At 47.2% G+C, this 14,614-nt stretch overlaps 1 protein-coding gene across 1 annotated transcript in view; it reads right to left on the reverse strand.

The window, feature by feature from the left end:
• The window catches only part of shroom3 (shroom family member 3), a gene marked incomplete at its 5' end in the record, with an annotated part of 88,069 nt that overhangs the window by 10,123 nt on the left and 63,332 nt on the right, over positions 1-14,614 (reverse strand). The window contains 13 exons of the mRNA XM_079256400.1: positions 173-821; positions 900-979; positions 3,885-3,961; positions 9,086-9,389; positions 9,497-9,689; positions 11,029-11,256; positions 11,379-11,767; positions 11,912-12,058; positions 12,158-12,291; positions 13,060-13,498; positions 13,578-13,814; positions 13,912-14,374; positions 14,461-14,510. Of these exons, the coding sequence (XP_079112526.1) occupies positions 173-821; positions 900-979; positions 3,885-3,961; positions 9,086-9,389; positions 9,497-9,689; positions 11,029-11,256; positions 11,379-11,767; positions 11,912-12,058; positions 12,158-12,291; positions 13,060-13,498; positions 13,578-13,814; positions 13,912-14,374; positions 14,461-14,510 (3,390 nt within the window). The remainder of the gene's footprint in view (positions 1-172; positions 822-899; positions 980-3,884; positions 3,962-9,085; positions 9,390-9,496; positions 9,690-11,028; positions 11,257-11,378; positions 11,768-11,911; positions 12,059-12,157; positions 12,292-13,059; positions 13,499-13,577; positions 13,815-13,911; positions 14,375-14,460; positions 14,511-14,614) is intronic.

Below are 14,614 nucleotides of genomic sequence, written 5' to 3' on the forward strand. Positions count from 1 at the left end.
GGTTTTTTTTCTTTTTTGTGAGAAAATTTCCTCCGTTCCTTCCAAGCCTACGACCCTCTGCTGATGTTCGATCCCATCAGCGGAGCTGAAGGAAGTTTTTATGATCAACCTTCATGGTTTTGTATAAAAACATTTGTACGGATAAAGTTTGACGGACTGGATGAAAACAAACCTTCCTGCTGACGGCTCCATCTCAACAGGAGGAGGAGGAGGAGGAGGAGGGAAGCCCTCCGGGATGTTTGTCTCTTTTAAAGGTGGTGTTAGAGGAGGAGGGGGAGGAGGAGGAGGAGGAAGGGGAGCGTTTTGGAGGAAGACCTCATCAAAGTCTTGTGGGTTTCCTGTGGGAGTCTCTAAAGGCTGCTGTTGGTCGGCGGAGCTGAAAAAGCTGGACTCTGAGATCCTCAGAGAGGACAGACGCTGCTGGACGGATGGCAGCAAGGAAGAGGAGCTCCCGTTGGACCTCCTGTCCGAAGGACACAGCTGGACTGATGCAAACTGTCTTTCTCTCGTCTCCAAGCTGAAGGCTCTGCCTCTGAAGACGTCCTTCCTGACGTCGACCAACACAGTGGCGTCACTCAGACTGTGTGTGTCCGCTTCCGAGTCGCCGCTTTGTGGGACGTCTGGGAAGGTGATGGCGTCCAGGTTGGCTTGGCTCAGCCTCTCGCTGGCTTTCCACTCGGCGGCGCCGCTGTCCTGAGTCCCGGAGGGGGAGAAGGGGCAGGGGAGGCCCACAGACGCCGCCAAGGTGGAGGTGCTGTGGGATCGCTGGCGCTCCACGTTCTTCTGTCGCTCTCTGCGAGTGACCGGAGTGTGAGACCAATCTAGTATCAGAAGACGGAGACGGTATGAGACGTGAGGTTTGTCCACACGGAAACACAAGTTTCTTCTTGATCGCTCACCATGTGGAGGTCCTGCAGGCCTGGTGGTCTGGGATGGTTGAGGAGAGACGAGACCGCCTGCTGCGTTTATGTCTGCAGGCCTGAGAGAGAAAACAGAAACAGTCCACATTTTCATGCTTTTGGGACGCTGATCCACTCGACATAGCCGTCACCCACTCTACACAGCTGTCACCCACTCTACACAGCTGTCACCCACTCTACACAGCTGTCACCCACTCTACACAGCCATCACCCACTCTACACAGCAGTCACCCACTCTATACAGCCGTCACCCACTCTACACGGCGGTCACCCACTCTACACAGCAGTCACCCACTCTATACAGCCATCACCCACTCTACACAGCTGTCACCCACTCTACACAGCAGTCACCCAATCTATACAGCCATCACCCACTCTACACAGCTGTCACCCACGCTACACAGCCGTCACCCACTCTACACAGCAGTCACCCACTCTACACAGCAGTCACCCACTCTATACAGCCATCATCCACTCTACACAGCCATCATCCACTCTACACAGCAGTCACCCACTCTACACAGCGGTCACCCACTCTACACAGCTGTCACCCACTCTACACAGCAGTCACCTACTCTATACAGCCATCACCCACTCTACACAGCCGTCACCCACTCTACACAGCGGTCACGCACTCTACACAGCTGTCACCCACTCTACACAGCTGTCACCCACTCTATACAGCCGTCACCCACTCTACACGGCGGTCACCCACTCTACACAGCAGTCACCCACTCTATACAGCCATCACCCACTCTACACAGCTGTCACCCACTCTACACAGCAGTCACCCAGTCTATACAGCCATCACCCACTCTACACAGCTGTCACCCACGCTACACAGCCGTCACCCACTCTACACAGCAGTCACCCACTCTACACAGCAGTCACCCACTCTATACAGCCATCATCCACTCTACACAGCTGTCACCCACTCTACACAGCAGTCACCCACTCTACACAGCGGTCACCCACTCTACACAGCTGTCACCCACTCTACACAGCTGTCACCCACTCTACACAGCAGTCACCCACTCTATACAGCCATCACCCACTCTACACAGCCGTCACCCACTCTACACAGCGGTCACACACTCTACACAGCTGTCACCCACTCTACACAGCTGTCACCCACTCTACACAGCTGTCACCCACTCTACACAGCCGTCATCCACTCTATACAGCCATCATCCACTCTACACAGCAGTCACCCACTCTACACAGCAGTCACCCACTCTACACAGCGGTCACCCACTCTACACAGCTGTCACCCACTCTACACAGCTGTCACCCACTCTACACAGCAGTCACCCACTCTATACAGCCATCACCCACTCTACACAGCCGTCACCCACTCTACACAGCTGTCACCCACTCTACACAGCTGTCACCCACTCTACACAGCTGTCACCCAGTCTACACAGCCTTCACCCACTCTACACAGCTGTCACCCACTCTACACAGCTGTCACCCACTCTACACAGCCGTCATCCACACTACACAGCAGTCACCCACTCTACACAGCTGTCACCCACTCTACACAGCTGTCACCCACTCTACACAGCAGTCACCCACTCTATACAGCCGTCACCCACTCTACACAGCTGTCACCCACTCTACACAGCTGTCACCCACTCTACACAGCAGTCACCCAGTCTATACAGCCATCACCCACGCTAAACGGCAGTCACCCACTCTATACAGCCATCACCCACTCTACACAGCTGTCACCCGCTCTACACAGCCGTCACCCACTCTACACAGCGGTCACCCACTCTACACAGCTGTCACCCACTCTACACAGCTGTCACCCAGTCTACACAGCCTTCACCCACTCTACACAGCTGTCACCCACTTTACACAGCTGTCACCCACTCTACACAACTGTCGCCCACTCTACACAGCTGTCACCCACTCTACACAGCTGTCACCCACTCTACACAGCCTTCACCCACTCTACACAGCTGTCACCCATGCTACACAGCCGTCACCCACTCTACACAGCAGTCACCCATGCTACACAGCCGTCACCCACTCTACACAGCAGTCACCCACTATACACAGCTGTCATCCAATAAATAGACTTTATTTATACCAGAGTGAAATTGTGAATGAACAATAAAGTTTATTGTAATAAATGATTTTGGAGCAAAATCCTGAAAAGAAAGCCGAAGAGGATGTTCAGATATCCAATAAGAAGCTCAAGATCAGCTTTTAAATCTGCATTTTAGCTGAACCTCGATGCATTTTTTAGACATGATGATGATGATGATGATGATGATTAGCACTATTAGCATTAGCATTCATTTGTCCAGGCTCAGCATTAGCATTCTGTGCTACATTTGCAGGAAAAGCACAGATAAAGTCTGATTGCTTGAAGTCCTTTTTACTTGGTTATGGTTGGTGCTTTGGGAGCCGATCACAGAGCGGTCCGTCACAGCTGACCAGCGGAGGGAGACGCTGAGCCGCGACTCACAGCAAAATAAATTCATTGTGTTGCTGTGAATGAAGCCGACTGTCAACCAGCCATCGTTAGTCTGGAACCTCATTCCCAAACTGGTTTATTGGGGACCGGAAACAACATCAGTTCTCAGCAGAACCACTAGTTCTCAGCCAGAACAACCAGTAACCAGGTGTTCTCAGGTAGCAAACTCCTTCAGTCTCGCTCTCTGTGCTTGTATTGCCTATCAGCTTGCTTTTATCAGCAATTAAAGAAAAAGAAAGTAGAATTAGTCACTGATTCATGATGACATCATCAGTATGAGCTAGCATGAAAATATTCCAGCTATTGTTCCTGACAAATAAGTCAAACTGGTGCTGAAAGGGTGACTGGTTCTGTGACTCAACGCCCCTGCTGCATGAACAGGTTCTTTGTTGTGGATATAAAGCATGTGAGGTCACCTGGTAACACTTGGTATTGCCGTTATGGGCTGTTTGGTCATGCTGTGAGGAGGTGTGACGCACCTGTCTGCAGCCAGAGCACAGCGCCCGGTTTCCGAGAAGGAGACACCGAACGTCTTCACGTCAGCTGGATGGAAGTCCTGAAACACAGAAGGTGCAGCTCAGTTCACGTCAGCAGCCTCCTCTAGCAGGAAAATGCACCCCCACTCCTTCCACACAGGAGAGCGTGCACATATGTGCACTGTGGCGCTGCAAAAATATGGTTAGGACCAAAAACATTCTGTTCCAACCGGTCGCAGCTGATTAAACCCTCCAACAACATATTTATGCCATAAAAACAATCTGAATTTGTCACAGAGGTGAACCGAATCACCCGAAAATCGCTTCATCTTCTCAGACGGGACATTTTCAAGCCTGATATTTAACCCTCTCATCACCAAGGTCCAGAAGCAAAGGCGCCTTGTCACAGTGGGGAACTGGATCCATGAAACCTCCTGATTAACGGAGATTCTTATCGCCTCACATTCAGAAGATTTAACACTGTCTAGAAATGAAGCTTCACCACTGCTGGTGCAGTTTGCCTGAGTCTGAGCTGTAGAGGATGGCTGCAGGACCACTTAGCCTGGTGCTCCTCACCAGTAAACTGTAATGGGATTTATTAGTGCTCAAATCCAAGTACTTGCACTTGGTTTGAAGCTGCATCAGGAACTTTATGGAAAAATGAGCTCCGTTTGACGCCCGCTCCACCACGAAGCCCACAGGACCCAAAAGGATCTGCAACATGTTGTCATGGTTTGGACTTTTCGTGTCTTTTGTTCTTGTTTCTTGTTTTATTTTGTAGTTCTTCCTGTTTAGCTGACCTGTGTGGTGCAGCCCGTTTCGTTTACCTGGTTTGATTTTCTGATTCATTTCAGCCGTTCCAGTGTGTTTCTACTCCCTGGTTCTGACTTTCCACCGTCACATCATCCTGTCATGTTTCCGTCCCGCCTTCAGCTCTGTCTTTATTTGGGATTAAGTCTCGTTCCCACATCTCCACTAACCTCGACACGTTTGTCGGACACCAGCAGACACAGCCAGCAGCGCGGAGACTTCCAGTGTCAGAGGACAGAGGCGGCGTCAGGAAGGTGTCTGGTTGTTGTCTGAGACGACCAGCTCTGCTCAGCCAAACTCTAAATGATGAGCTCATAAATGTAACCGATTCAATCGTCACGCTTGTATTTTATAATCTTCTTGCTCGTCTTTATCATCAGATGTTTGTGGGAAAGTTTCATTCTCATCAACATGAAACTGGTTCAGATACAAGAAGAAGAAATTGTCCATCCTGACGGACGAAGGGTAGATTTTAGGCTTGTTATGTTCACTTCATGGCAATTCATTCATTTTTAGTCCATTACAAGATGTTCCATCACAGACCTGCAGCTGGATGAATTAGAGAAATTTACTTTAGAAACACGGAAGATGTTTGTTTCAGGGTGTCTGACTACACACACAGAGAGACAAACTTCTTTACAGAAGAAATAGGCATTAAAAGAGTAAAAACGGTTCTTTTGTGATTCGATGTAAACAGAAACAGTTTTAAAGACGTCTAAAAGTTTAATTCAACTTGCATTTCGATGCAAAGTGCAAAGTAAAGAAAGTTGTGTGTGTGTATATAGGGTAAGTGTCGATATATATATATTTTCTTTTCTTTTCTTATTAATTGCTGATATGGACCGATGTGTCTGGAATAAAGATTATTATTCTAATTTCTGCCATCATCAGACAGCGCCAGCGTACCACCTCTGGTTCCATGGAGGCAGACCGGAAATGGGGGATTTTGGGTATTTCCTAAATGACTTGGGCCCAAAATGTCCCCTAAAATAAAATTAAAAAAAAAAAAAAAAAATCAAAGAAATCATGATGGACAAGGCTTGAAACAACTGATCTGAAGCTGAACATGTTTCATCAGCCAAACAGCCAGTTCTGCAAGAGCCGCGTCTCTCTCACCTGCATGGAGACTCAGCCTGCGATGAAATCATTATGAACTGAACGGTTATCTCCACCGGCTTTATCTTATCTGTTGATAAACTGCATAAATACACAGTCTATGTTGCGATGTCATCCAGCAGGAATGCATGACTGGTGAATGTGTGAAGCCAAACTGGAGGATGTGGAGCTGAAATCCAGGGAAAATGTTCAAATTCAGATGATCTGTTTTTTATTGTTTTAGCACCTTCATCTTTAAAATCTGAAGTTAATCTCCGTCTTGCAGCGTATTTAAACCAGATTCTTACAGTGTTTATACAGAATACAGAAGCCATTAACATGAAAAACTATGACCCTTTTTAGGACTTTTGGGGCATTTTTGTTGATGTACCGTATCTGTGATGCTTATTAAAAAAGATCTCACCTGCAACTAATTAAAAGGTTGGTAACTAAATTTTCTATTTTTATCCCTCAAACTAAGACGCTGCAGCACAGCATTGTTTTATAGGCCATTATCTGAGATCCTCTGGCCCAGGCCAGATAACATGTATTATATGGTGGAAACTTCCAGTGGAAGCTTTTCTTTAGCCTTCCTGAGTAGATCCCTCAATCATGTCAACTCCTTTTAACCCTGTGAGCCCTGTGCCTATTTTTAGACCTCTGCTGGAAAATTGCACATCTGCAATAAAACGAGGTCACGTCTGTCAAACACGTTTAGTCTTTGTGAAGGAAGATGTGTAAATATCAGCATAAGTGTCACCAGAGAAGAATAAAAGACGAAGGCATACAGACACAAACAGCTGGAATCCCATCATCGATGAGCTGCAGCCACATGGTTGGAATGATGCAGCCGCATGGTTGGAATGATGCAGCCACATGGTTGGAATGATGAAGCCGCATGGTTGGAATGATGCAGCCGCATGGTTGGAATGATGCAGCCGCATGGTTGGAATGATGTAGCTGCATGGTTGAAATGATGCAGCCGCATGGTTGGAATGATGCAGCCGCATGGTTGAAATGATGTAGCAGCGTGGTTGGAATGATGTAGCAGCGTGGTTGGAATGATGCAGCCGCATGGTTGGAATGATGCAGCCGCGTGGTTGAAATGATGTAGCAGCGTGGTTGGAATGATGCAGCCGCATGGTTGGAATGATGCAGCCGCATGGTTGGAATGATGCAGCCGCATGGTTGGAATGATGTAGCTGCATGGTTGAAATGATGCAGCCGCATGGTTGGAATGATGCAGCCGCATGGTTGAAATGATGTAGCAGCGTGGTTGGAATGATGCAGCCGCATGGTTGGAATGATGCAGCCACATGGTTGGAATGATGCAGCCACATGGTTGGAATGATGTAGCAGCGTGGTTGGAATGATGCAGCCGCATGGTTGGAATGATGCAGCCGCATGGTTGAAATGATGTAGCAGCGTGGTTGGAATGATGCAGCCGCATGGTTGGAATGATGCAGCCACATGGTTGGAATGATGCAGCCACATGGTTGGAATGATGCAGCCGCATGGTTGGAATGATGTAGCAGCGTGGTTGGAATGATGCAGCCGCATGGTTGGAATGATGCAGCCGCATGGTTGGAATGATGCAGCCGCGTGGTTGGAATGATGCAGCCGCATGGTTGGAATGATGCAGCCAAATGGTTGGAATGATGCAGCCGCATGGTTGGAATGATGCAGCCGCGTGGTTGAAATGATGTAGCAGCGTGGTTGGAATGATGCAGCCGCATGGTTGGAATGATGCAGCCACATGGTTGGAATGATGCAGCCGCATGGTTGGAATGATGCAGCCGCATGGTTGGAATGATGCAGCCGCAACGTTGGAATGATGCAGTTGGACTGATGTAGCTGCAGCTTTAAACCTCCATCAATCACAGTGCAATATTTGAACATTTTCTCAGTAAAGCTCAGCTCTCATAAAGAGAAACAAAAGAAAATTAGGGCAGTTTTGGTTCAGGAAAAGGTCTCCGAAATGGACCTTTTGGCCCAGTTTGAAACCATCTGTTCTCATCAACCTACTTGGGGAACTGGGGTTTTAAAAGGTATCGAACACGAACAAACAGTAACTCCTTCTGGGCTTTGTAAGCTTTCTGAGAGGTGAAGCATCTCTGAGAGTTGACAGCTTTTCCTGTTTTCACCCTGTCATCCTGGGAGCTGTGATGTTGGTGGCTGTAGCTGGTCCAAGCAAGAAGAGAAGACGAGCGGGGATTCACAGAGATCAATAAAATGGAAAAATTGAACTGACTTTACCTCTTATAGGTTTAAGGAACAACGGCCCCCAACTCTGGTCAGACCAGTATGGAGCCATATGTCGTTAAAACACCGAAAAACAAACAAAACATTTTTTTTGACAGATGAGGAAATACGAACAAAATTATGAAAATAGAAAGAAAATTTGACATATCTAATTAAAAAAAAGCAAAAAAAATATCTCTGAAAATTATTTTAAAAAAGCAATAATCAAGATAATTAATTAATATTTAACATGAAACAACTAAAATTCAAATTTGTCATCGTTTCACTAAAATGTTAAGAAAAATCTAAACACAGAAATGAAAGTTTTATACTGTCAATACTCTGATACTCTGTGAATGTATAAATACTGTTATAAGGTATTTATATGTATGTATAGTCTGGTCTGAAGGTAACAAGGTCAACTTGAAACTGACTCATGTTGCAGTTCCTGGACTGGGAAGTCCCATTTCTGTATTTTTATGCAATATAAGTATTATTATACGTGGGAACGTCTTTCTTTTAACGTTAAAAAGCTGAAATAAAACAAAAGATTCCTTGTAAAACTAAACTGTATTTTTACTGTATTGTGTTTGTACTTTCAAGCGCTCCAGCTGCCATATTACTATTTTATTTGAATTTATTCTTTTTTTTTACAGTGTGCAGCTACCAGCTGCAGGGTGAGGACCTAAATTTGGCTGTAAGGCTCACCAACCCTGGTCCTCACAGTCTACTATCCTGCAGGTTTTAGAGATTACCCTGTTGCAACACACCCAACTTGAAGGAATGGCTTGTTAATAGGCTTGTACAGAGCATTTCATTTGGATCAGGAGTGGTGAAATAGGGAAACATCTACAGCCTGCCAGACAGTAGTCCTTCTAGGACCAGGGCTAGTAAATCCTGGGCTGGGATGTGGTATTCTCTGACATTGATATATTGTCTAGAAATAAGTATCAGGTCTGAAAAGAACCAAATAACTTAATGTCGGTATGTATAAAAGAAGAAGTAAATCCATCTATCTTTGGATTGTAACAGTGAGTGTTAACTTCTCGGAGTGCTACCTGGTTCAGGTGGTCTGCGGTTGGAGAAGAGCGGGAGCGGTAGTGTTGAGGAGCGATTGGCCTGTCTTCGGTACGCTCCAGCAGATCCTCGGCAGAAGCCGACTTCAAGGACCGGTGGGACGATCCGACCCTCTGAAGAGCCCCGTTGAGCTGCTTGGAAAGTCCCACTTGAGGTTCTGCAGTCTGCCGTTGGTAGCCTGAGCTCGGATCTTTGCTGTGAAATTGACTCTGACGGCTGGCTGCTTCAGGGACGGGATCCTGGTGGATCTGGGCCTGGAGCTCAAGAGTGGAACCAGGAGAAGGGCTGAAGGGAAGAAACCAAGGAGAGTCAGGCCTACAATGCAAACCCAACAGTCAAACTGGTAGCAACTATAAACCAGCTGGACAGAGCTGGGTTTGGGTTTTGGTAACCTGGGTGGTGGATGAGCTGGAGGCCTTGGTGTCGTCACCCTTCCTGGGTAGAAAAGGTTTGACTGGAAGCTCCGTAGATCAGTTCCAGGAGGAAGGGTTGAGCAGAGACGCCTCTCACCAGAAAGGAGGCTATGATCTGGACCACAGTCCTGGAGAGAGAGCAGGCTGGAGGTGGAAGAGAGGCTGACGGTGTCTGAGTAACACGAGGAGGCTGAAAACAGAGCGATAGGTCCACAGAAATAGAGATGGTATAAAATGAAAAGAAAGATTCATAAATGATCTCTTCTCTTTAATTACCTGCATTCATGAGATATTAATGAGATAAGGTATGTTGGTGTAAACCAGTGTTTCTCAATTCCGGTCCTCACCCCCCCCTGCACTACTTGTTTTATCGGCAACCCTACTTTAACACACCTGAATGAAATAAAGGCTCGTTAACAGACTGCAAAGAACTTGATAAAGAAGTTCAATAATCTGACTCAGGTGCTTTGGCGGAGGATCATGTCTAAAACATGCAGCTCAGGGGGGCCTGAGGACTGGAATTGGGAAAGATTGGTGTAAACCGAGGGGCAAACTCCAGTGGTAAAAAGTGAAGCCAAAAACTGCAGTTCCCCCTTCATCCACTAGGGGCTCTAAAACAAAGTGAATCCCCATAGACTCCCATGTTAAAAAGACCAACTTCATAGCAGAAATAAACATGTTTACAGCCTGGTTCAAAAATCCCTTTTATTGGATAGGTCAGGTTTACCTTCACGACAACTGTGGGAGGAGTGAATTTTTTTCTAACTGCTCTGTTTAAAAGTAATTTAATCTCAAAATTCAGCATATTTAGGGGCGTGTCCTTTTGATTGACAGGTACCCGATGTCCCACTTCAAGTAAGAAGAACGTAGAACAACTGTGGTTTTTAGACGGTTAACAATGTGACTTAGCTTTAGTCTGCTAACTTCTGTTAGCTCGGTTAGCTCTGAGCTACAGGCAGGTCAGTGTTCGCTAGATGTCAATCATCTACCCCTACGCTCACAGTCTCCCTCTCAGCTCCACCTCTTTTCCCATTTATGTATTTTCTGGAGACGATGACGCCTATGACGATACCAAGATGGCGACGGTGGCAACCGGCCAATGAGCTTCACTTCAGCTCTTCAAAAATCTACAGGTGACGTCACGGAGGCTCCGCCCATCTTTTATATACAGTTTATGGTGTAAATCCCATTGCTGGTGTTAGGGTGAGGGTTAGGGTCACGCTTACTAACCTGCTGTTACAGCGCTGTCCTGTGGGTTTAACCGCCAGTAGTAACATTTATGTTCATGTTTTTTCTTTGTGTCTTTGTGATTCACAATTTTCTTGTTCCAGCTTGTCTGCCTTTACATGTGCTCCCGATGATCATCAACTTTTTTGGTTACAGATGACGTAATTAAATTCCCAAATTGATCAGATAAATCCACATTTTTTTAATTTACAATTATTTGGGGACACCTGAAATGATCTTGGGACCCCGTCAGGATCCCCAGATTGATAAATCCTGTCACTCACCTGTGTAGCTGCTGTGTTCAGGCTGTATATAAGCACTGCGAGGTCTTGATCCACTCCTCTGTCCAGTGTCTTCTCGCCTAACTCCTCTTTTTCTTTCTACATACTCCATGAGAGCTTCATGCCGAACTTGTCGCAGGTCAGGCCTCGACATGGCGCTCTGAGGGGCTCCGCCTCCAGCGCGACTCGCTGCAAGCTCAAACATCTTCCGCCGGTCTGCTACGCTAGTTTCTGACAGTTGATAAAAGCCACCGATTAAAGCGGGGACATCCAGAACTGAAACAAGACTATGAGTTTCAAAGTCCTGTCATCACCTGCTTATATTAATTTCGAGGAATTGTAAAGATTTTTACCTCCTCCACGCCGGAAGAGGGCGACGGTCTCAGCATCTGAAACCCCGACCTCGTTCATGTTATCTGGCTCTGAGTACGAACGTTTCTTCTGGTCTGCTGTCAGACGCTTACGGCCACAGATTCTGGTCAGATGTGGAGGTCCAACTGGAGGAACGCTGGGGAGAGCAGGCGGGCTGGGACCTCGAACATCAGGACTGACCACATGCCTCTCTTTCGGAGTGTGCGGGGAAGTGACCTGTGGTTGTGGTGCGATGACAACGCCCAGCGGTTTAGGCATGGTTTTTGGGCCTTTCTTCTCCAGTGAATGGTACTTGGCAGGGACGGGTGGAGGTTGTTGGCTGTTGGCAGGAGGAGGTTGGGAGCTGACAGGGGAGCTGAGGTCTTTCCGTCTGAAGGAATTGGACCAAAAGACATTAGACTCAACATCTTTCAGGGATTCCCTGTAAGATCTGATTAGAGACCAGTTTCCAGCATTGGGATAAAACGCCGACATGCTGGAGGACCCTGATCCGACAGGTCCTGAGAGCTCTCACCTGCTAGACAAGTCCTGCAGAGGCTCCATCTTCTCGTGGATGTCCTGCCTGGTGAAGAGGTCTTTGCTGGGGTCTCCTTCCTTTGAGCCATCCAGCTGGAAGCTGCTGCGGCTTCTCTGGAGAGCTGAACTGGGATCTACAGGGATCCTGTACCGCAAACAAATCAGCGAAGGAGAAAATTTACACCTGCAGCCTCCAGAATCATCCACGATCTTTCGCATTTTCAGGCACATGCAGTGTTTTTACCTGTATTTCATGTAATCGCTGCTGCCTCCTCTGTAGCTCATCGTCCTGTGGGCTTTGGTCCCTTTGTTGCTCCTCTCCAGCATATTTCTCAGGTCCTCCGCTCCACAGGGGGCACCGTGACCTTTATCACCCATCTGATTCAAAGTAAGGAAAATGCAACTCAGTGATTCTGTCAAAAAACAAATGAATGTCCTAATTTTCAACAACCCCAACTCCCAAAAAGTGGTTTAAAATGTATAAAATACCATGTTTTTCCCCAACAGAACATAAACAACTGAGACATTTTACCATTTTGTGGAAAGCAGATCAGCTCATTTTGGATCTAATGCAGCAAAACATCTGTAAAAAGTTGGAACAGGAGCAACGAAAGGCTGGAAATGTAATTTACACAAATAAAAGTCAACCGGAGGAGCATTTGAGTCCTAATTAGGTTAACTAACAGCCAGCCAGTAACATGACTGGGTGTAAAATGAGATGGAAAGATGGAGCCTCACCAATCTGAGACAAACTGGGTCTAAAAATTGTGGAACGATTAAAACTAAAATTTCACCATATTCAGGGAATCGTGACGAATCTCTGTGTGCAGGTAAACATGCCAAACATCGCCTTGTTGCAACTTGTTTAATTTGTTTTTTCTGCCATCAAAGTCAAAATGAGCTCATGTGTTTCATGAAATGGTGAAATGTCTCAGTTGCAACATCGGATATGTTGTCGGATATTTTCTATCGGGAATTAAATGTGAACATTTTTTTTTTGTTGGATAAAAAATCCAATAAAAATATCCAATAAAAACCCAATAAGAATAAATTTTTATTAGATTTTGTCTCTCGCACAGTCTTTGGAGTTGGGTTTGCATATAAAGACAAGACACTGTCTCGTTAAAGTGATGGATTATCTGTCACCCGCAGATGAGTCGCTTTGTTGTGGGGGCTGCTGCTGGTGGTGCTCTGGCTGCGTTGTTTTCCGCCACGTTCCCGACGCTCAAAACGACTGACTTTCTCCAAAACGGAGAGACTCCGGGCAGACCCTTGGCCACCATCGCTAAGACCCCCGTTGTCATGGCTACCACCAGAGAAAACACTGTCAGGGCTGGCGCATCGCTGGACTTCGGCGAGGGCGATCTCTAGGCGGGTCAGGGGGTGATCTCTGTCTTTGTCCGGGTCTTTGTGGTTCCAGTGCTGGAACTGAGTCACTGCTGAGTCGCTGAAATGACGAGAAGAAGGCTGCGAGGTGGAGGTGGGTGGAGCCTGCGGATAAGCAGCGATATGGGGGGATGGCACCTGTCCCTGGGCGAGTCTGGACACCGTTGGCTCTGGATGAACGCTGCTCTTGTCCACTGATCTGGATGGAAAGAAGCAGGAAGACAAAACAATAAACCTAAACATAAACCCAAGCTGGTGACCACTTCTCCTTACTGTACCTGCTTCTGTCTCCCCTGAACTGGACAAGTGTGTCCATGGAGGACGGCGTTGCCATGTCTGGGCCTGAGCGGACATGAGTTAAGCTAAAGTCCTGGTTCTGATCCTGATGGAAGTTCTGACTGTAAGGAAGCTGGTGATTAGATGGCCTTTGGGCCCCAGTCTGGTCCTGAGACTCCCCTCCAGTAGCTTTCATATGTGGTCTACACGGTCCAGGTTTATACTCCTGCTGCTGATGTCTAATGAAAAGCATAAAACTGAGTTAGCATTAGAAAGGCGGTCTTGTGACTGAGATATAACAAGGAAAATTAGTCATTTTACTGGTAAAAAAATCACCTGTCTGCATCATGGACCCGAGTCCTTAGTTGTGACGAAGCTGCTGAAGAAGAGGAGCGTAGGTATGGCGGAGACGTTGTAGTTTGGTGGATATTCTCTGTAGCACACAGCCTTTCTTCTCTCCATTCGTCTGACACTCCTTCATCCCTCCCACCGACAGCCTGGAGCTGCGGTCGGCCGCTCTCTTTGGCCAGGGCCGGGTAGACTCCAGAAGCACCTGGACCTGGACTGGCGGTGGGCATCTGCGCGTAGTGTGGCTCAGGCTGGGGAACAGGGTACATGCCAGTAGGAAGGATGAGGCGACTGGATTGGGAGGTGGGACCTGCAGGCCCTGAGGAGGGTCCAGACGGGGAAGCGGCCTGAGGAAACCCTCCACCCTGTCGTGGTTTTGTGGTTGGACTGCTCTCTGGACTCTTCTCTATCACAGTGTGGAGGTGACCGTCTGCACCGTACGAACCTTTTGCTGGAACCAAAGTATTAGACGCCATGAGATGGTTATGCGTATTGATCATTCTGGTTTGGATTGATTCCAGTAAGTATAACCAGTACCTAAAGACACGGGGCCGCTGGAGTGATGCCCAGAACCTTTCTGCAGAGACCTGAGAAGTTTCCGGTTGGATAAAATTAGACATAATAAACTTTATTCGCACAAGAAACTACATTTCTGGGTGAAAACCAGAGTTCAGTTTGAGCCGCTACTCAC

This window comes from Telmatherina bonti, assembly GCF_933228915.1.
Source record: "Telmatherina bonti genome assembly, chromosome: 17".
Taxonomy (NCBI): Eukaryota; Metazoa; Chordata; class Actinopteri; order Atheriniformes; family Telmatherinidae; genus Telmatherina; species Telmatherina bonti.